Source organism: Cyprinus carpio, chromosome A6, assembly GCF_018340385.1.
Source record: "Cyprinus carpio isolate SPL01 chromosome A6, ASM1834038v1, whole genome shotgun sequence".
NCBI lineage: Eukaryota > Metazoa > Chordata > Actinopteri > Cypriniformes > Cyprinidae > Cyprinus > Cyprinus carpio.
The window spans coordinates 13,566,914-13,588,310 of record NC_056577.1 but is presented as its reverse complement, the minus strand read 5'-3'; the positions used below and the strand labels follow the sequence as shown (position 1 = coordinate 13,588,310).

General features: G+C 37.3%; 1 protein-coding gene across 7 annotated transcripts in view; it reads right to left on the bottom strand.

Moving 5' to 3' along the window:
* Nucleotides 1–21,397, bottom strand: part of LOC109080016 (regulatory-associated protein of mTOR) — a 229,024-nt gene that overhangs the window by 130,256 nt on the left and 77,371 nt on the right. For all 7 annotated transcript variants that reach the window (XM_042758119.1, XM_042758118.1, XM_042758121.1 and 4 more), the window contains 2 exons: nt 11,785–11,960; nt 5,608–5,667 (listed from right to left, as the gene is read on the bottom strand). In XM_042758119.1, coding sequence (XP_042614053.1) covers nt 5,608–5,667; nt 11,785–11,960 — 236 coding nt within the window. The remainder of the gene's footprint in view (nt 1–5,607; nt 5,668–11,784; nt 11,961–21,397) is intronic.

Genomic DNA, 21,397 nt, shown 5'->3' with positions numbered 1-21,397 from the left:
GAATGCTATTTATATGAGTTGTCCATGAAGAGCATTTTAAATCAGTCACTTATGGGGTTCCATGACAGCTAGAATACTGGCTTAGAAGGCAACTTTAGGCAGGTTTGGGACATATCTTATATATATTTTTGCTTATATTTGAAACACACGCATGTGTGTACACAAGAGACAGAGCGAGACAGAGTTAGAAATGTATATAAACTGTATGTATGCATGTGCAACCAAAGTTTATTATTACAAATTACTGACACCTGATAGTGAGAGTCACAGGCACTGTGTATCTGACTGGCAACAGTGGGCTCTGGCCTCGTGATGAGTTGGTGAGTCAGGCAGCTCAAGCTGGGCAGAAGTCTCAAGCAAATGTCATCGCCTCTAACGTGCAACTGACTAACACACTGCTGCTCCCAGACGCCATCTATCACCACACACACACACACTTCTTTATGACAGTCCCACACTGCCAAACTTTACTCTATCCATTCAGCAAACTTACTTTCTTCATTTGTTTCCAATCATGAGTAATGCACCTGGTCTCCAGGAGCTGTATGTTTTATGGAGCACAATTTATGGAGTAACTTCTCGCTAGCTGAAGGTATAATTTAGTGTCAGTGTGAATCTAGGTAGGCAATAACTTTCTTGGCTTGACACAGTTCTTTTCAACAGTATGATACATGTACCACTCAATACAGCAAACACACTGGATTTCACTTCCATAATGTCGACCTCAGAGACATTGTTTTAGTCCCAACCATGCACACATTTTTAAGAGTGGTTTTATGAGACAGCTTGGTGATTGTTTAGCAGCTACCTGACATCAGTGCCCATAGTACATGTTAGAAAAATGACCAAATGCAAAATATTACATTAAAAATAATATATGTATATATACAACAGTTTCCTTTTGAGATTTAATTTGTGCTAGCATATAATAAGACTTGGTTTCTCAAGACATACTGTGCCGAAACATATTGTGCCAAGTCAAAGATGCCACATTTCATAACTAGCAACATGGGCACTATCTTCTCTAAAACATTAGAAGCTGTTGCCCCCATCAAACTGAAAAAGGTTAGAGAAAAATGTACTATGCCATGGTACAACAGTAATACCCATTCTCTCAAGTTTTTAGAATTGCATGGAAAAACAGTATGTCCAACTATAGACAGGATCTAAAAGCTGCCGGGGCCGAGCATATCCACAAACTCATAGAAATTAACTGAAACAATCCAAGGTTTTTATTTAGCACAGTGACTAGATTAACGAATAACCAGACGCCACCCGATCTAAATATTCCCTCACAGTTTAACAGTAATGACTTCACTGATAAAATAAACAACATCAGAAATACAATAACAAATTATATTCCACAGCATCTAGTACTTTAGCTTCATTCATCGCACCTAAAGAAAAACTGCAGTGCTTTACAACATTCAGGTTTCAGGCCCCACCATATCACAGAAACTACACTTGTTAAAATTACAAATGACTTGCTTCTTGCGTCAGACCAAGGCTGCATCTCATTGCTAGTTTAAATCTTAGTGCTGTGTTCGACACCATAGATCATAACATACTCATAGATCGATTACAAAACTGTACGGGTATTCATGGGCAGGTTTTAAGATGGTTTAGATCCCACCTGTTCGATCACTACAACTTTGTTTATTTAAACGGGGAGTCATCTCAATTATAACCAGTAAAGTATGGAGTGCCACAAAGATCTGTCCTAGGTCCTCTACTATTTTCAATATACATGTTGCCCTTTGGTAATATTATTAGAAAATACGGGATTAGTTTCCACTGTTATGCTGATGATACTCAACTATATATCTCAAGAAGACCAGATGAAACTTCTAAATTATCTATGGGGTGAAATGTAATAGTTTATGAGCAACCTGGGCATTTATCCTGTAAATTCCACCATATATATATATATATATATATATATATATGTATGGTGGAATTTACAGGAGAAATGCCCAGGTTGCTCATATGTAGCTGTGGCCAAAAGTTTTGAGAATGACACAAATATTCACAAATTCTGATGTCCCAGTTTTTATGACAGCAATTTGCATATACTCCAGAATGTAATGAAGAGTGATCAGAATCAGATGAATTGCAATTAATTGCAAAGTCCCTCTTTGCCATGAAAATGAACTTAATCTCCCAACCTGCAAGGAAAAACACACAGTCTTCATTGCTTTGCATAAAAAGGGATTCACAGGCAAGGATATTGCTGCAAGTAAGATTGCACCTATATCAACCATTTATTAAATCATCAAGAACTTCAAGGAGAGAAGTTCAATTGCTGTGAAGGCGGCTTCAGGGCACACAAGAAAGTCCAGCAAGCACCAGGACCGTCTCCTAAAGTTGATTCAGATGCGGGATCGGTGCACCACCAGTACAGATCTTGCTAAGGAATGGCAGAAGGCAGGTGTGAGTGCATCTACACACACAGTGCGGTGAAGACTTTTGGAGGATGGCCTGGTGTCAAGAGGGGCAGCAAAGAAGCCACTTCTCTCCAAAAAAAATAAAAAATAAATAAAAAAACATCATGGACAGAATGTTATTATGAAAAAGGTTTTGTGGTTGAATTTGTGTTTTATGGTTTTGATGTTTTTTATATGATGAATTTCATTTATTTTTGTTTGGGTTTTGTGGAAAAAAGCTGAGCGCTACCACCAGTCCTGTGTCATGCCAACAGTAAAGCATCCTGGGACCACTTTGAATGGGAATGAGTTCTCTGGGCTCACTCATCAATTTGCCCAAGAACACAGCCATGAATAAAGAATGGTACAAAAACACCCCCCGAGAGCAACTTCTCCCAACACTCCAAGAACAGTTTGGTGACGAACAATGCCTTTGCAGCATGATGGAGCACCTTGCCATAAGGCAAAAGTGTTAACTAAGTGGCTTGGGGAACAAATATATATATACATCATTTTCTCTCAAATCTTTTTACCTTTTCTGACACACTTCAGGTCAAAGTCTCTACTAATGTCTCTATTGAAGAGTTGAATTGGGTGTGTTAGATGAGGGAGACTATGGATGCACAGTTTATTTTGTGCTTTGATACAAAAAGATACAGGCTACAGTGTGCGCCAGCGCCTCTGTGCGTGTAATTGAAGAGCACGCGTTACGAGCACAGTACCGGTTTGGTGCTGAAGTGAAATTGGAGCACAAGTCCGAAACGTCACCTGATTGAAGTGGTGGTAAAGATGTTCTGTGACTAAATAAACACACTTCTTGCCAAGAGAAAAAGTGATAGAAACAACAGTTGTGAACGGGGTGGCCGACCCTAGCCCTCCCCCTGCGTTAATTACATTAAATATTTTTAATGCGTTAAACTGAAAAAAAATAATTGTATATTGTATATTTATATATACACATATGGTTTTTGCTGTTCCAACTCAATCATTTAGTTATCATAAGCACAAGGACTGCCTCAGGTGTCATGTACAACTACATCCATTAAAAAACAGCAAAGTGCTTTTGAAACCCAAAAGCAGCACCATTGTAATGGTGTCACTGTGATGAGTTTCACTCTCAGTCTCTATTATTCACCACTAAGTGCTTTCTGACTGCAAAGACCCCTGGAAAGAATGCAGAGGGAAACTGACTAAGATATCACCAAGAAGTTATGATACTGATAGAAAAGTTGTGATTACATAATAATTACATGAGCTTTCAGAACAGGGATGAATATACTCTTGTGTAACACCATAAAGTTTTGAAGACACCAACTCTGGTTGTGGTGGAAAAAGTTGGTGTTCTCTCTCAAAGATTGTAAACTCATTTGAGGTTGCAGATGGAATGGAGGAAGAGGAAATAGAGAGGTTAGAGCTGACATGATTTAATGAAAAGTTTTTCATCTGCACAAAGCTCAAAGAACTGCCTCTTTGCCTCAATCCAATCCCATCATGCCTCAGGGGCCCCACAGTTCTTATTAGGGCTGGTCCAAATACCATTATTTGAGCTTCGAAGCTTCGGTAGTGATCAACACCGAATATTCGAAGCTTCGGAGGCTGAACAAATTTTTTCTCTCAACACCGTGTCTACACTGGCATGGCGCAACAAATTCCTGAGAGTAAAATGCTGCTGCATTCTATTTATGACATACTGACACAAATTTCAAATGATTTTCAACGGTCGCTTTGTTGTGTCCAGTGTAGACAGACTTCAGCTGTTACGGCACGGTGCAACACGACAACTGTTGTTTGTGGTGTAGAGTGTGTGTAGTATTTGGATGTTTCTATGTGTGTCTGTCTGTCAGTTTGCATTTTTATTCATCCAATCGACTTCACGCATGGCAGGTGTGTTGCTGCAGACCCAAGGGAGTGCAGTGTCACATTTTGGTGCAATATGGACATGCACACATTCCGAATGAATAAACTTTTAATAAACTACAGAACAGCGTGAGTTGAAAGTGGCACGCCTCATGCGGGCAGGCCTTATATGCTCTGAAAACAGACATTGCACTAGTGATACAAAACACACAGGTCTGTTAAGAGCAATACTTTTAATATAGACAAATTATTATAAGGCTGGGCTACTGTACGTTTTTTATGACTGCCATATTCACAAGTATTTTCCAAGCAAATTAAGCACACGTTTTTATCATGTGTAAAATGAAAAAAAAAAAGAATATTCGAATCTCAAAATTGAAAATCGAACGCCAACCCACGGAACGAATGTTCAAATAATCCAGCCCTAGTTCTTATAAAGGAGAAAGTGCAAAGATTAATTTAAAGGTGTCAAATGCCAACTTCAGATCACTGAAAAAGTTGTTTAGAACCATTTAACTTGCTTAAGTGATTTATAAATAAAGCTAAATAAAATTTCTAAATAGTTTCAATACAGATTTCTAAATAGTTTCAATAATTACTGAAATAGTTCCTAATTAATGCCCAGAAAAATAATCATGCTGTTGGAAAGCATCAAAATGGATACAGATAATCCATATTTCACATTCTCACACTAAGGCTTTTTTTTTTTGTTCACTGTAAAGTTATTGCAGCTGGAAACCACAGAACCATAGAATTCATTAAAAAAAAAAAAAGTAGACCAAACAAATTAGGATAAAAACAAGCATCAATCAAATTGTTTAACTACTGTACAACTTGGGCACATGATAGAATTGCAGGGAGTTCAAATGATAGTGACAGAAATGCTTACAATTAAATAAAAATGCATAATAATAAATCCAATAATCACAGGGTTTCCATGACTTTTCAGATATTCTGGACGATTACTGGATCATTTTAAAGAAAATTCACAGAAATTGCACTCACAAAGAGCAATTTCTAGCAAGGAAATATGCGATTTAAGTGCAAGTAGAAAAATGCATTCACTACAGACATTTCTATGACTTTTAAAGATTTTATTAATTTATATGGCTATTCCAGGTTTCTCTGCTATTTCTAGAGAACAAACAAAAATGAAGAACAAACTACATACAAATAAAACTGTGACAAATAGGACAGCTGAAAAGACTAAGAGAGGCAGAATACCAAATGAGGGCTAGAGAGGGGAGGAGATTTAAAAAAAAAAAAAAAAAAAAAAAAAAAAAAAAAAAAAAAAAAAAAAAAAAAAAAAAAAAAAAAAAACACCTACTTCTCAATCAGGTCCAAGGTCACTCCTGGCACCAGCTTTGCACTCTTCTGCATACAGAACCTTAGGAGAAAAAAAAAAAAAAAAAAGAGTGAAAGTGACGTGACGTGGCCAAGTATGGTGACCCATACTCGGAATTTGTGCTCTGCATTTTTCCCCAACCAAAGTACAAACACACAGCAGTGAACACACAGACAACAGGCAGCCATTTTTTGCTGTCGCGCCCGAGAAGCAGTTGGTGGTTTGGTGCCTCAGTCGTGGTATTGGGAGAGAGCCCTGTACATTCACTCCCCCCACGACAATCCCTCCCGGTACGAGACCCGAACCCGCAACCTTTTGGTTAGGAGTCAGACTCTCTAACCATTTGGCCATGACTTCCCCACAAAAAAGACATACACAGACACTCCTGTCAATTTCTGCCTCATTCGATTTCACCCAAATACCTATATATATATATATATATTTATTAGTAATTACTCAAACCAGGCTTGATCTCTTAGCACTGCCTCTCGCTACACCCAATCTCCAAACTTTCATATACCTCCACACACAGACATACATAAAACACAATTATAGTAATCAACTAAACTAACCTGGAAGATAATAGAAGCTTAATTTATAGCAGCTTTATGCAGCTACGGCAGAAAGAAAAGATCAATGAAGATGGAAAATAATGACTATTCAAAAGAGACAGCATTAGAATATTTAGTATACATGCAGCCCTTGATCATTCATCTCTTTTACATAAAGTAGCTGTACCATGGTCCTTACATCTATATTTGTATTCTACTTCATGCACAGATCATCTAAAATGCAAACTTAATGATTCTTTGTGATTCTGGTTATTTCTTCACATGTTCAGACCAAGACAGCTGTTCATTCATGTGTGACATCATTCACACAAATAGTCATTACTAAGCTAAACTGTGTGACTGTTAAATTCCTTCATGAAAAAAAGGGAGAAAAAACATTCATCCAAAGTTCAAAATGTTGTTCACGTGACATAAAAACCATTTAAAGGCTAGAAAGCAAAAACTATTAGAGATGTGTAAAAGCACCTTATCTTTGTTATGTAATTCCTTTTTGCTTGGAGGAAACTGAGACATTATGTTGACACTGATGTTAGGGGTCTCACTTGGGAGCCCCAATCACCTCTGAGCATTACAAGAAATGGCTAATGACTACTGGCGAGTGGAATTTCCATGTAAAGTCACTCCCCGCACATACAGGTATAAGACGGCATGCATCCACTCAATCAAGTTTGTGCTGTGGAACCGAGAAAGTATTCCAGCATCCAGCATAGTTCAGGGTTGTGGCATAAGGGACATAACATCTATATTCCCTCCTTTAGGGAACAAGCATTACAGCAGATCCCCTGCTGATTTTGTAAGTCTGCCCACTTAAAATTAACTGGGTCTGTAATTGTCATGGTAGGTTTATTTTAATGTATAGAGATAGAATACCAACCAAAAAATAGAGAGAAAAAAAAAAAAAAAAAAAAAAAAATATATATATATATATATATATATATATATATATATATATATATATATATATATATATATATATATATATATATATTATATAAAGCTTAGAAATTGATTTGCATTTCAGTTAGTGAAATAAGTATTTGATCCCCAAGCAAAACATGACTTAGTTCTCGGTGCAGAAACCCTTGTTGGCAAGCACAGAGGTAAGACGTTTTTTGTAGTTGGTCATCAGGTTTGCACACATCTCAGGAGGGATTTTGGTCCACTCCTCTTTACAGATTCTCCCTAAATACTCAAGGTTTCTTGGCTGTCGTTTGGCAGCTCGAAGTTTCAGCTCCCTCCACAGATTTTCTATAGGATTGAGGTCTGGAGACTGGCTAGGCCACTCCATGACCTTAATGTGCTTCTTCTTATGCAACTCCTTTGTTGCCTTGGCGGTATGTTTTGGGTCATTGTAATCCTTGAAGACTTATCTATGACCCATCTTCAGTGTTCTGACTGAGGGAAGGAGGTTCTCTTCCAAGATTTTACAGTACATGGCCCTGTCCATTTGCCCCTTAATGAGGTGAAGTCGTCCTGTACCCTTAGCTGAAAAACTGCTCCAAAGCATAATGCTTCGACCTCCGTGCTTGACTGTAGGGATGGTGTTCTTGGGGTCATAGTCAGCATTTCTCTCCCTCCAAACACAGCAAGTTGAGTTAATGCCAAAGAGCTCAATTTTGGTCTCATCTGACCACAGCACTTTCTCCCAAGCCTTCTCTGAATCATTATATGTTCTTTGGCAAACTTTAAATGGGCCTGTTCATGTGCCTTCTTGAGCAGTGTGATCTTGCAGGCCCTGCAGGATTTCAGTCCATTGCGGCGTAGTGTGTTACCAATGGTTTGTTTGGTGACTGTGGTCCCAACTGCCTTAAGATCATTAACAAGCCCCTCTCGTGTAGTTCTGGGCTGATCCCTCACCTTTCTCATGATCATCCTTACCACATGAGGCGAGATCTTGCACAGAACTCCAGACTGAGGCCGATTGATGATTATTTTGTATTTCTTCCATTTCCGAATAATCGCACCAACAGTTGTCTCATTCTCACCAAGCTTCTTGCTGATGGTCTTGTAGCCCATTCCAGCCTTGTGCAGATCTACAATCTTGACAACCTTTGATAGCTCTTTGGTCTTGCCCATTGTGGTGGGAGAGCTTCACATCTTCTGGCTTCCTTTGCCATCTTGCCGCAGGATCCAGGGAATCAGGTAAGAGCTCCTTCTCTGCCTCTATGCTTCTCAGGTGGGGCACTCTTTCCTCCCCTTTGCTGCCCTACCATGGGTATGTCAGATATCGTCCCATCCGAACGATTCGACTTGACTATGCGACACCCCAACGATTGCCGAAGTAACATTGTGAGGAAGGAGAGAATCACTCTCAGATCCCAACACATCTGACCCAAAGATATAGAAAACTGCTCTTTTGGTGGGAATGTTGATACAGGCATTTCTTGATTGTATTTGCCCCCGGCCGGAGGAGGGGGCCCAGATGCCACTGGCTCCAGGAAAAGTGCGGCACCTCCCATGTCTAAGTCCTTCCATCTCCAAGTTCATCATTGATTCAGTGATGTCATTTTCCTGATGTACCTGCAGGATGACCATGGCATGCAGGGCGGAGGTGGCCCGGCCCGCAGCACTCTAAGCTTTGGCAGCCAGGGCTCACATCAGCCTATATGCTTTGGACGGAAGTCACAGATGATTCCTCCAGGTAGAGGTGTTTTGCAAACACAGGTGCACCGCAATTGTATGCTCCACCTGGGAAACGTCCACATAACCCTTGGCCATTGCAGGAGGCTGCTCAGCAAAGTTTTCAGCATCAGAAAAAGAGCAGAAAGAGCAGAAAAAGCTGCTCTGTCTGCTGTGCTGCTGAGTGGTTTGTGATTGTAGCTCCATGTAGTTTTGTTTTTTCTGTTGGAATCTCTATCTTACTATCACTCTCTGTTGTTTAAACTGCAAAAATACAGGTCCTTCTCAAAAAAATTAGCATATTGTGAAAAAGCTCATTATTTTCCATAATGTAATGATAAAAATTAAACTTTCATATATTTTAGATTCATTGCACACCAACTGAAATATTTCAGGTCTTTTTATTGTTTTAATACTGATGATTTTGGCATACAGCTCATGAAAACCCAAAATCCCTATCTCAAAAAATTAGCATATCATGAAAAGGTTCTCTAAACAAGCTATTAACCTAATCATCTGAATCAACTAATTAACTCTAAACACCTGCAAAAGATTCCTGAGGCTTTTAAAAACTCCCAGCCTGGTTCATTACTCAAAAACCGCAATCATGGGTAAGACTGCCGACCTGACTGCTGTCCAGAAGGCCATCATTGACACCCTCAAGCGAGAGGGTAAGACACAGAAAGAAATTTCTGAACGAATAGGCTGTTCCCAGAGTGCTGTATCAAGGCACCCCAGTGGGAAGTCTGTGGGAAGGAAAAAGTGTGGCAAAAAAACGCTGCACAACGAGAAGAGGTGACCGGACCCTGAGGAAGATTGTGGAGAAGGACCGATTCCAGACCTTGGGGGGACCTGCGGAAGCAGTGGACTGAGTCTGGAGTAGAAACATCCAGAGCCACCGTGCACAGGCGTGTGCTTTTTTGAACCAGAAACAGCGGCAGAAGCGCCTGACCTGGGCTACAGAGAAGCAGCACTGGACTGTTGCTCAGTGGTCCAAAGTACTTTTTTTTTCGGATGAAAGCAAATTTTGCATGTCATTCGGAAATCAAGGTGCCAGAGTCTGGAGGAAGACTGGGGAGAAGGAAATGCCAAAATGCCTGAAGTCCAGTGTCAAGTACCCACAGTCAGTGATGGTCTGGGGTGCCATGTCAGCTGCTGGTGTTGGTCCACTGTGTTTTATCAAGGGCAGGGTCAATGCAGCTAGCTATCAGGAGATTTTGGAGCACTTCATGCTTCCATCTGCTGAAAAGCTTTATGGAGATGAAGATTTCGTTTTTCAGCACGACCTGGCACCTGCTCACAGTGCCAAAACCACTGGTAAATGGTTTACTGACCATGGTATTACTGTGCTCAATTGGCCTGCCAACTCTCCTGACCTGAACCCCATAGAGAATCTGTGGGATATTGTGAAGAGAAAGTTGAGAGACGCAAGACCCAACACTCTGGATGAGCTTAAGGCCGCTATCGAAGCATCCTGGGCCTCCATAACACCTCAGCAGTGCCACAGGCTGATTGCTTCCATGCCACGCCACATTGAAGCAGTCATTTCTGCAAAAGGATTCCCGACCAAGTATTGAGTGCATAACTGAACATAATTATTTGAAGGTTGACTTTTTTTTGTATTAAAAACACTTTTCTTTTATTGGTCGGGATGAAATATGCTAATTTTTTGAGATAGGAATTTTGGGTTTTCATGAGCTGTATGCCAAAATCATCAGTATTAAAACAATAAAAGACCTGAAATATTTCAGTTTGGTGTGCAATGAATCTAAAATATATGAAAGTTTAATTTTTATCATTACATTATGGAAAATAATGAACTTTTTCACAATATGCTAATTTTTTGAGAAGGACCTGTATAACTCAATTCTCACAATATTTCTGATATTATCTATCAAACTAATTTGACATTGTTCACTTTTAATCTAAACTGCTAGCACAGTGCATTAGTATTCCGTCCGTTAGCATGTTAGCTTGTCATTCGAGAAGATTTCAGAACTAGAGACACGCATCCAAAATTTAATTGAGGATAGTAATAATATGAGGGCATTAGATACAGCTTTGGATGTGACTAGCTTAGCAAGTCCCGTACATTGCTCGGTTCCGGTTGCTGAGCCCCCACAGCAGGGTGACTGGGTGAATGTGAGGTGGCATAGTCACGGAACAAAACACTGCTATTCCGTTCTGATCAGGTTCTCCCCACTCAGTGACACACCCACTGAGAAACCCGATAAAAGTGCCTTAGTTATTGGTGAATTTAATGTACGGAACGTGAAAATAGAGATAACAGCCACCATTGCCCACTGGGACCCAGGTCAGGAAGCAGACAGACTGCCTAAACCGACCGTCTTGCTAGCCGCCTCACGTTACAAAAGTCAGTTCATTCTCAGCACATAGAGACTGTGTCTGTTCCCCGAACTAGCAACTACAAAAAAGGACTAAACCAATTTAAGTGTAACAATTTAATTGATGTTCAACAAATAAAAACATATATAATACAGATAAACAAATGATAAAGATTGGCTTAATATATATTAGATCTCTTTCTACGAAAGCACTTTTTGTAAATTATATGATCAAAGATCATAATCTAGTGATTACATTATTTTAAATGAGTCTACCCCCAAGATTACTGTTATAAACATGAGCTGTGTCCAAAAAGTAAAGGTGGAGGTGTTGCTACAATTTACAGTAATATTTTCATATAATATAATTCTTAATATAATAAGCATAATTCATTTGAAGTAATGGTGCTTCATATAACATTATCTAGAGAAATAAGTGTTAATGATAAATACCTGGTGACATTTGTACTGGCTACTGTATACAGGCCAATAGAGCACCATACAGACTATCAAAGGCTATTGCGATCAAAATACCTAGTTTGAGTATCTCACTATTAATTTTGTTTGTATGTACAATATATGACTGAATACAACTGAATGCGTGTGTAATCAGCATTTCTCACCAGCGTAGGGCGATTTTGATTGGTGTAGTGAGACAGGATGTGAAAAGGTCAGCAGGCAGGTCAGGGTTCATGGGCAGGAGTTCATTGGCCTCACAGGCGGCCAGCTGAATGCAGTTCTTCATGGAGGGAGGCAGGGGCATCTGAGCCAGTGGGTGGTTAGGGTTTATTGCTGCCACCTAGTAAAAGATAACAAGAACCAGTGAACAATAGTAAAGCAGGTCTCCCAAGGGTTAGGTATGAAATCTTAGAATATTTAATAATTTGTTGCATAGATGTCAACATTCAGCTTATTGTTTTCCCTTACTGAAGACTTGCAGGTGAATATAGCCCGTTGCCATAAGTCTGATGCGAGTTTAACATTCTTCAAATTTAATCAGCAGTCACTTAAGCAACAATGCTGATATAGGTTACAGCTTTAATTTCAATTTGTAGCGCCTTACGGTTTCAAAATTACTCATATCATGGTAAATACTTGGCATGGATGTGGACCTGACTTGCATGACTTGGACTTGGCTCAAGTATTAAATACTTTTTAAAAATATTTGCTCATTAAATATTTTTTGCGCAAAATTCTAAGGTGTCTGAATTATCGACATGATGAAAACTTTGCTGAAAAATCTGTTGTACACAATCTACTACATGCTTTCTGTTGTATGATGGATAGTTTATAAAATATTTCAACAAAGTAAAAGGCCTTTTAGTATAATTCTGAAAACATCCACCTTAAGGCTATGGTACACATGTTTTTTTAATTTTATTTAATTTTATTTATTTATTTATTTTGCTGTGAAATCATTAATTATTTTTATAAAGTAAACATAATAAATTTTGTCAGTAATATTTCAAGATGAACACTTACTGGACTGAAGCAACTTTTTGAAGCAACTAATCAAGAGCCACGTTTACATGTACACTTTTTTGTCATTCCGATTAAAATCATTCCAATTGAAAGATTCAGTGAAATGTTTACATGAGACGTTATCTAATCCGATATGGTGTTTACATGTGCCGGTGCTTTCAATTTTTGCACATGCTAAGTAGCCTACAATGACATCAAATACAAATCACCAGAGGAAAAAACGCCTGTATTTGCATTCATATTTTTAATAACTGCTTTCACTTGCTTAGAATAAATGGACTAATATTTGAATCCCTTGCGTTCATTCGAGCACTCAGTCATGTGGCCAGAACATGATCAAATACACACTCACAGAAATCATTACGACCGTCTTCTATCGTAGGCAACCACACACAGAACCAACATAGCTCTCAGCCAGTCGATAATTATATCATCATATTGCCCTGATTTCTAAATGTTAAAACATAAGGGACCAAATTACCGTAGCCTAAGACCCTCTGTAATGCAGCTCTGAAATGAATTGTATTCTGATGCTAAAATTTTTTACTGTACTTAAATAGAACAAATACATAATTTCTCACAAAGTGTTGCTGAAAAATAAATCAAAGGAGCATTACTTTATGAACCTGTGGAGAGTGCTCGCAACAAGCTATCATACATAACATTTCCAAACTTGTTTTTTATTATGAATCTGTAATAAATAATAAAAACAAATGACAAAGGCAAATTTTTGTCAAGTTGTTTATTTTCATTGAGCTATTCATTATCATCGAGTTGTTTCTAAGCTGAAAAGCAGAAAATAGTGCTTCACTTCAGATCCACTTTCAGCTCCAGTCATGAGAGCAGATATGGCAGTTCATAACACAGCAAGCATTCTCCATTCTAATGTGTTTTTAACTGTATAATTGAAATTTTAACTTCTATGTCCACTATTATCCAGTCTCAACAGTAGTGTCGGTGTCCTCAAGTCACAGAATGTACTGTGATGTCGACATCATGTTCCCATTCTGATGACCACGACCTCTTGACTTGATGACGAAGATGTAAAGTAATCGGTTTAACATGTTTACATGGCAGGATTTTAATTTTGTTCATTCGTTGTTCGATTTATCCCATCCCTCTCAAACCGATTGCAATTTATTCGGTTTGGGCATTTTTATTCCGATTGAGGTGTTTATATGGAGCATTTTCATTCAGATTGGACTTTTAAACTGATTACAATGCTCAATGTTAACACACTTAAGGTTTACTTGATTATCCATACATATTTTTTTAGAAAAACATCATGCTCCAATATACACACACATACATCACCATTCTACTGCATGTTATTATATATAATGTTCTGCCTGAGATTCCCTGGGTTCACCACTGGATGGCACAATGTCGACCCCCGATCACTTCTCCTTTGTTAGGGACTTGTAGCACCCACACCACCATTAAATCACTCCTAATGGCCAACCTTATTTAACACTCGATCATCGCGGATACGCGTTATGTGGCATCTTCTCCTGATAACCCTGAAAATAACTTAAATTACACTTTCAGTTTTGATCGTACAGATAAGAGCAATACATCAATCAAATCTGTAAAAGGTCTACTTTTATATGTATAGACACAATAACAACAAAACTTTGTGCATTTATAAAATAAAGAAAACAAACAGAGTGCGCTGTCTGCTGCCTTGGTTCTACGTGATCTTCATTTAGAAACACGTCATTAAAATGAACTATAACTCAGCAAATACTCAACACAGAAACATGAGAGATATATCTATAGAAAGCTTGACATGTCTACTTTTAACCCTCTGGAGTCTAAGGGTATTTTTGGGGCCTGGAGAAGTTTTGTCATGCCCTGACATTTGTGCTTTTTTCAGTTTCTTATAAATATCTAAATGGCTAAAGTCTAATCTCACTGTAATCAGCACAAACTGGGCTATAATAATAATATGTGAGCAGCATGTATGTACATGATGGTGTTTTTGAGAAAAAAAAAATGTAATGCGTGGTTAGTGAAAAACTAAAAATGTTAAGTCACTTGAATAATGCAAATAATTTTTTCTAAATGATGTGAAAATCATCTTGTTTACTCACTTACAGAAAACAATATATTGATTTATATTTTGTAAGACACTTTTTGTTGGTAAAAGTCATATGCGAGTAGGCGTCAACTATCATGAATTCACACCTGAGAATACAAAGGCCTGCATAATGAGCTGCATAATGAGCCATTCAGTCAGCTGTGTCACTGAGAGGGATGAGTTACAAGAAAGAATGTGAGGACAAAATAAATGTATATAATTTTATGTTTGTAGTTTATTTAGAATATATTTAATTATCCCACAACATAATTTAATATTCACTTGTGAGTGCAGTTAAACAGTTTATTAGGAACAATCAAAGCTGACTTTCAAACTGAATTTTTAGCATCATTACTCCAGTCACACAATCCTTCAGAAATCCTTTTAACAACCTGATTTTCTACAAAAAAACATTTATTGTTATTATTATCATTATTATTATTATTATTAATGTTGAAAAGAGCTGAGAATATTTTTTTCAGGTTTTTTAGGGGGGATAAATTGAAAGAATAGCATTGTTTGTTACATTTGTTACAGTTACATTTATTGGTACATTTATATTATTTACATCAAGCTTTTGAATGGTAAAGTAGTGTATATTGTTATTGAAACTTCATTATATTTCACTTGATTATACATTTAGTCAGGAATTATAGTTTGGAAAAAGTCTTTGGAAAAAGTCTAACTGGTAAAATGTTTACACGTTATGTGAAAACTAGTACAAGTATATAAATAAAAAGAGACTTACTCATGTTTATGATCTCTGCTGAATAAAGTGCTTCATTCTTTTTTTCTGAGGAAATCCAAATCTCAAATCCTCAACCACATCACATCTTTTTGGGGTGAATTATGTCTTATCCCTCTCATCGCGAAGCAAAGAGTAAAATAAAAAAAACTTGAAAAACAGTCTCGCTGCGTTGTCTTCTGTTGTGTGGGTGTATTCAAGCCGCGCGCTTCAGTGAAACATTAGAATTTGAATAGCGCGCTCGGCGCGGGGGCGTGGTCGCATTAGAAGATAATGAAGGGAGACGTGAAAAACGGACATCGCGTTGTATTCATATGGATTACTTTATCACATAATATTTGTTTTCGGCAGCACTTGTTTAGTTTAAAAGTAGACATGTCAGGCTTTCTATAGATATCTCTCTCATGTCTCTGTGTTGAGTATTCACTGAGTTACAGTTCATTTTAATGACGCGTTTGAAAATGAAGATAAGCGCAGACAAAGGCTGCAGACAGCACTCCTTGTTTGTTATCTTTATTTTATAAGTGCACAAAGTTTTGTTGTTATTATGTCTGTATACAAAAAAAAAGTAGACCCTTTACAGATTCGATTGATGTATTGCTCTTATCTGTACGATCAAAACTGAAAGTGTAATTTAAGCTCTTTTCGGGGTTATCAGGAGAAAATACCCCAAAACGTGTATACGCGTTAATCGACTTCAGAGGGTTAAACTAATCGAAAACAAGTCTTATCGAAAACAAATATTCTGTGATAAAGTAATCCATATGAAAACAACGCGATGTCCCGTCTTTCATGTCTCCCTTCATCATATCTAATGCGACCACGCCCACGCGCTGAATGTGCTATTGATATTATAATAGACAACGTAAAGCTCACGACATGTAAATGCCATCATTACAGCAAACAAAGCAGTGAGACTGTTCTTCAAGTTTTTTTATTTTTTATTTTACTGTCCGCTTCGCACTGAGAGGAGTAATAACAGTACATAATTCACCCTAAGAAGACGTGCTGAGAGGAATAAGATTTGGATTACCTCAGAAAGAAGAATGAAGCGGCTAAAACCAACAGAGATCATAAACATGAGTAAGTCTTTTTTTTATTATTATTATTAATGTACTCGTATAAGTTTTCACATAACCTGTACACATTTTACTAGTTAGACTTTTTCCAAACTATAACTCCTGACTAAATGTATAATCAAGTGAAACATTATGAAGTTTCATTCACATCATCTAAATGTTTCACGATGCCAGGAGGTTTTTTATTTTTATTATTATTATTATTATTATTATTATTATAATGTTCTATAACATACCACCACAAGTCTCTTAAAAATATCATGTCCTTCAAAGCACAAACAATATACACTTTGGAAATGCTAGGTATGTAATGTTCATTAATATATTTCAACATGACACAATACCAGTCAAAAGCTTTTGAACAGTGAGATTTTTCATGTTTTTGTAAATAACTGAACTTCTGTTTACCAAGCCTGCATTTATTTGTTCCAAAATACATAGTTGCATTTGCTAAAGCAATTATATTGTGAAATATTTTTACTATTTAAAATAACTGCTTTCTATTTGAATATATTTTAAAATTTTATTTATCCCTGTGATCAAAGCTAAATTTTCAGCATCATTACTCCAGTCTTACTCCAAGTGTAACAATATACAATATAACATTCAAAAGCTTGGAGTCATTATAAATACAAATTAAAACTTTTATTTAGCGCACACGTGATGATAAATGCAATAATCCTGTTACAAACTATGCAGTACTTTCAATTCATCATCATCATCAAAAAAAAATGGAATAAATTATTCTTAGCTCTTTTCAACATTAATAATAATAATAATAAATGTTTTTTTTTGTTTGTTTGTTTGTTTGTTTGTTTGTTTGTTTGTTTTTTGAGTAGCGAATCAGAATATTAGAATGATTTCTGAAGGATTGTGTGACTGGAGTAATGATGCTAAAAATTCAGCTTTGAAAGTCAGCTTTGATTGTTCCTAATAAACTGTTTAACTGCATTTGCAAGTGAATCTCAAGTTATTTTGTGGGATAATTAAATATATTCTAAATAAACTACAAACATAAAAATACAGTGCCCTCCACAATTATTGGCACCCCTGTTTAAGATGTGGTCGTCGACTTCTAAAAATTCTCCTTTTTTTTTAAACAACATAGAACCCAAATGCAAAAAAAGAGAAAAATCCAACCTTTTATTTAAGTACATTACTTTGGTGGTAAAAAAAAATAAAAAAAAATCACATATTTAGAAAAAAAACTTGAAATCATGTGTCCCACAATTATTGGCACCCCTAACAATTCCGCTGAAAAATTTAATTGATTTTTTTTTTTAAATATATTTTTCTGTAGTTGCTAAAGTTGGTCAGGGTATCTAGGAACTTATAATTAGTAATTCATGACCTGAGGTATAAATATGAAATGACACAGAGGCCTAAAATTCTCTTACCCATTTGTCAACATGGCAAAGACAAGAGAACACACCATTCAAGTAAGGCAGATGTATGTCGACCTTCATAAGTCAGGCAATGGCTACAAGAAAATAGCCACTCGCCTTAACTTGCCTGTATCTACAGTCAGAGGAATCATTAAGAAGTTTAAAACAACTGGAACAGAGACAAACAAGGCTGGAAGATGTCCCAAATTTATATTGCCACAACGCACAGTGAGGAGAATGGTAAGAGAAGTAAAAAAAAGTCCTAAGCTCACTGTCACAGAATTGCATCAAAGAGTGGCATCTTGGGGTCACAAAGTCTCCAAAACAACCATTAGATGCTCTCTACATGCCAACAAGCTGTTTGGGAGGCATGCAAGGAAAAAGCCTTTTCTCACTGACACTCACAAACGTAAACGTCTCGAGTTTGCTAAGCGGCACTGGGACTTCAACTGGGATCGTGTGCTTTGGTCAGATGAGACTAAGACTGAGCTTTTTGGCAACAAACACTCTAAGTGGGTCTGGCGTAAAACAAAAGATGAGTATGCCGAAAAGCACCTCATGCCCACCATGAATTATGGTGGAGGATCTGTGATGCTGTGGGCCTGTTTCTCTACCAAAGGCCCTGGGACCTTGTTAGGGTGCATGGCATTATGAATGCTTTGAACTACCAGGACATTTTAAATAAAAACCTGATGGCCTCTGCCAGAAAGCTGAAGATGAGATTGGGTCTTTCAACAGGATAATGATCCAAAACAAGGGGCAAAATCTACACAAAAATGGTTCAGCAGTCACAAACTCAAGGTCCTCCCATGGCCATCTCAGTCCCCAGACCTCAACCCAATCGAAAACCTGTGGGGCGAGCTAAAGAGGAGAGTGCATAAGAGAGGACCTACTCGCATATGCCCTTTCGAAACAAAAAGTGTCTTAGAAAATTTAAATCAATCTATTGTTTTCTGTGATTGAGTAAACAAGATGATTTTCACATCATTTTGAAGCAAAAATTCTAGGCTACAAGTTCCAGATTTGACAATCTTGTGAACAAATGTTCTGTATTTGTTTTATGACCTTATATCAGTGACTTCAAAATTGCAGTTTTTCACTAACCACTCATAAACATTGTTTTCTTAAAAACACAATCATGTACATACATGCTATTTACATAAAGTTTACATAAAGTACAAAAGTCAGGTCCTGTCAAAACTTCTCCAGGCCCCCAAAACCCCCTTAGACCTCAAAGGGTTAAATGACTCACTGCCTATTGTTGTTGTTCAGTCCTGATATCTGCTTAAGCATAATACTGCCAGTGATTTGTGATTATAAATTTTCCTGCCTTCTGTTGAGTCTTTTTGGATTGTATATTTTTCCTTTTTTGTAGACTGTTGTACCTTGAAATTCTCTCTGGCCTGACACTGATGGACAGCATTTCTGTTTAGATTTCCTTTTTGTTTTTTCTACCAAGGATTGTTCTTGAACACAGAGGAAGCTTTAGGGTGAGTAAATCATGGGGACATTTTCAATTTTGGGTGAACTATCCTTTTAAGACTTCACAACTACATCAGCAATGGGGCAACCGTTGGCGCAGGCCAGCACCATCTCTACGTCCAGGGCAGAAAGTCTGGCTTTCAAGCAAGGACCTTCCCCTCAAAGTTGAGTGATGCAAATCGGCTGCCAAATTCATAGGACTCTTCAAGGTTTTAAGAAGGTTTTTATTTTATTCTATTTTATTTTAATTGCTTTAGTTTATAACACCAATGCTGCACATTGGCTTAACAAAGCAACACTAGAATACACCAAAATGCTTTAATAAGCATTCTGTGTTCAAATCCATTTTAACTGTCAATTTGAGCCGCAATGAAAGTGCCAGAATCCAATTCTAACTACTGAGGAGCTTTTGAGTTGTTATGGTTGTGCAAATGTGCAAATAAAGGTGATTAACATACAAAGACAAATAAAAGAACAGTTTTAGGAATACAAATAGTCAGTAAGTCTTTATCAGACATTTGACTGATTGGTTGGAAGAGTTACTCTCAGGGGAACCTTAAGTTGTTTTCAACACAAAGTTACACTGAAAAAAATCATCATCTCAAACAGGACATCATAAGATATTAAACAGGAAGGTGTTTGCCCATAATAGAGCACTCAGACACTCTTAGAAAAGCAGCTGATTGTATGCAAGCTTTATCATAATGTGCATAAGTGTGTGCATTGCATAAGGTAGATTACTTGTTTGCCAGGCATCGTCACAGACAGAGCTATGTGGGGGACTCCTTGCATGGGGACCTTTCTGCATTATTAACATCCTTCTGGTGCATACTCTCTTCCTTTATCTCTCATTATCACCCTCTCACTTCCTCTAGCTGCTCTTCAGTTCAAGAAATATTAATGAGATTTTTAAAATAAGTTTCCTAGCTTTAAAGGGGACCTATTTTTTTCCCTTTTTACAAGTTAGAATACAAGTCTCAGGCATACCCAGAATGTGTCTGTGAAGTTTCAGCTCAAAATACCCTACAGATACTAATTTATTTATTCTGAAAATGCCCATTTGAGTGGAAGCAAAAACATGCTGTTTTCGGGCATGTATCTTTAAATGCAAATGAGCTGCTGCTCCCTGCCCCTTTTTTCCAGAATAGGGTTTTGCCTTTACAGCTTGTGCCTTGAATACTCTAACAAAATAAAACACCTATTTGGTTTTGATTATGTCTATATGAATGAAAAGTTATCTGCATATGTTTTAAAGCCAAACCAGTTTAAACAACTGATATACGGTTTTATGAGCGCACACATCCAAAGCACACCGCACAGAAATAATAATAATAAATAAAGCATTTTTTTTAAACAATGGCACTTAAAGTTTTGAACTAAAATATTACTTCAAACATATAGCCTGTGAATAAATAAAATGCATACTTTTCAATGAAAGAACACTTATAGAGTGTAAGCTGCTTCTGGTGTTTGGATTTGTACTTCAATATAATGAGGTTCAAGTTTAAGAACAGCCTACAATAGTTTTTTTTTTTTTCTCTATTTTCTCTATTTCTCTATTTTTTTTTCTCTATTTAACAGCATTGTCTTACAATGAAATATGTCTTCCTTCAGGTAGACTGAACGTTTTCCTGCCCTGCTAAATGTTGGGCTCATGATCAATAAGTTGCATTCGCCCAAACTGATTTTGTAAAATCAAAACTTGCTGAAGGTGAACCTGGGTGCGGTTAGTGCGATTTGCGCTTGCTGTGAAGGGGGAGCAGCTCGCAGAGGATTCCGCTTAGTTTTAAAGCCTTCCTCAAATGCCTAGGTTCACAAATAACAATGATTTTCGCAAAAAGAATGATTAATTATCAATTGAATTTGAATTTGTTACTATTATGGTCTGGTGAAAATAATAATATGGGGTGAGAGAAAATGAATTTTTTAATGAATAAAAAGAGCAGGGCTGCTGTGTGTGCGGATAGCACATTTCAACCAGTA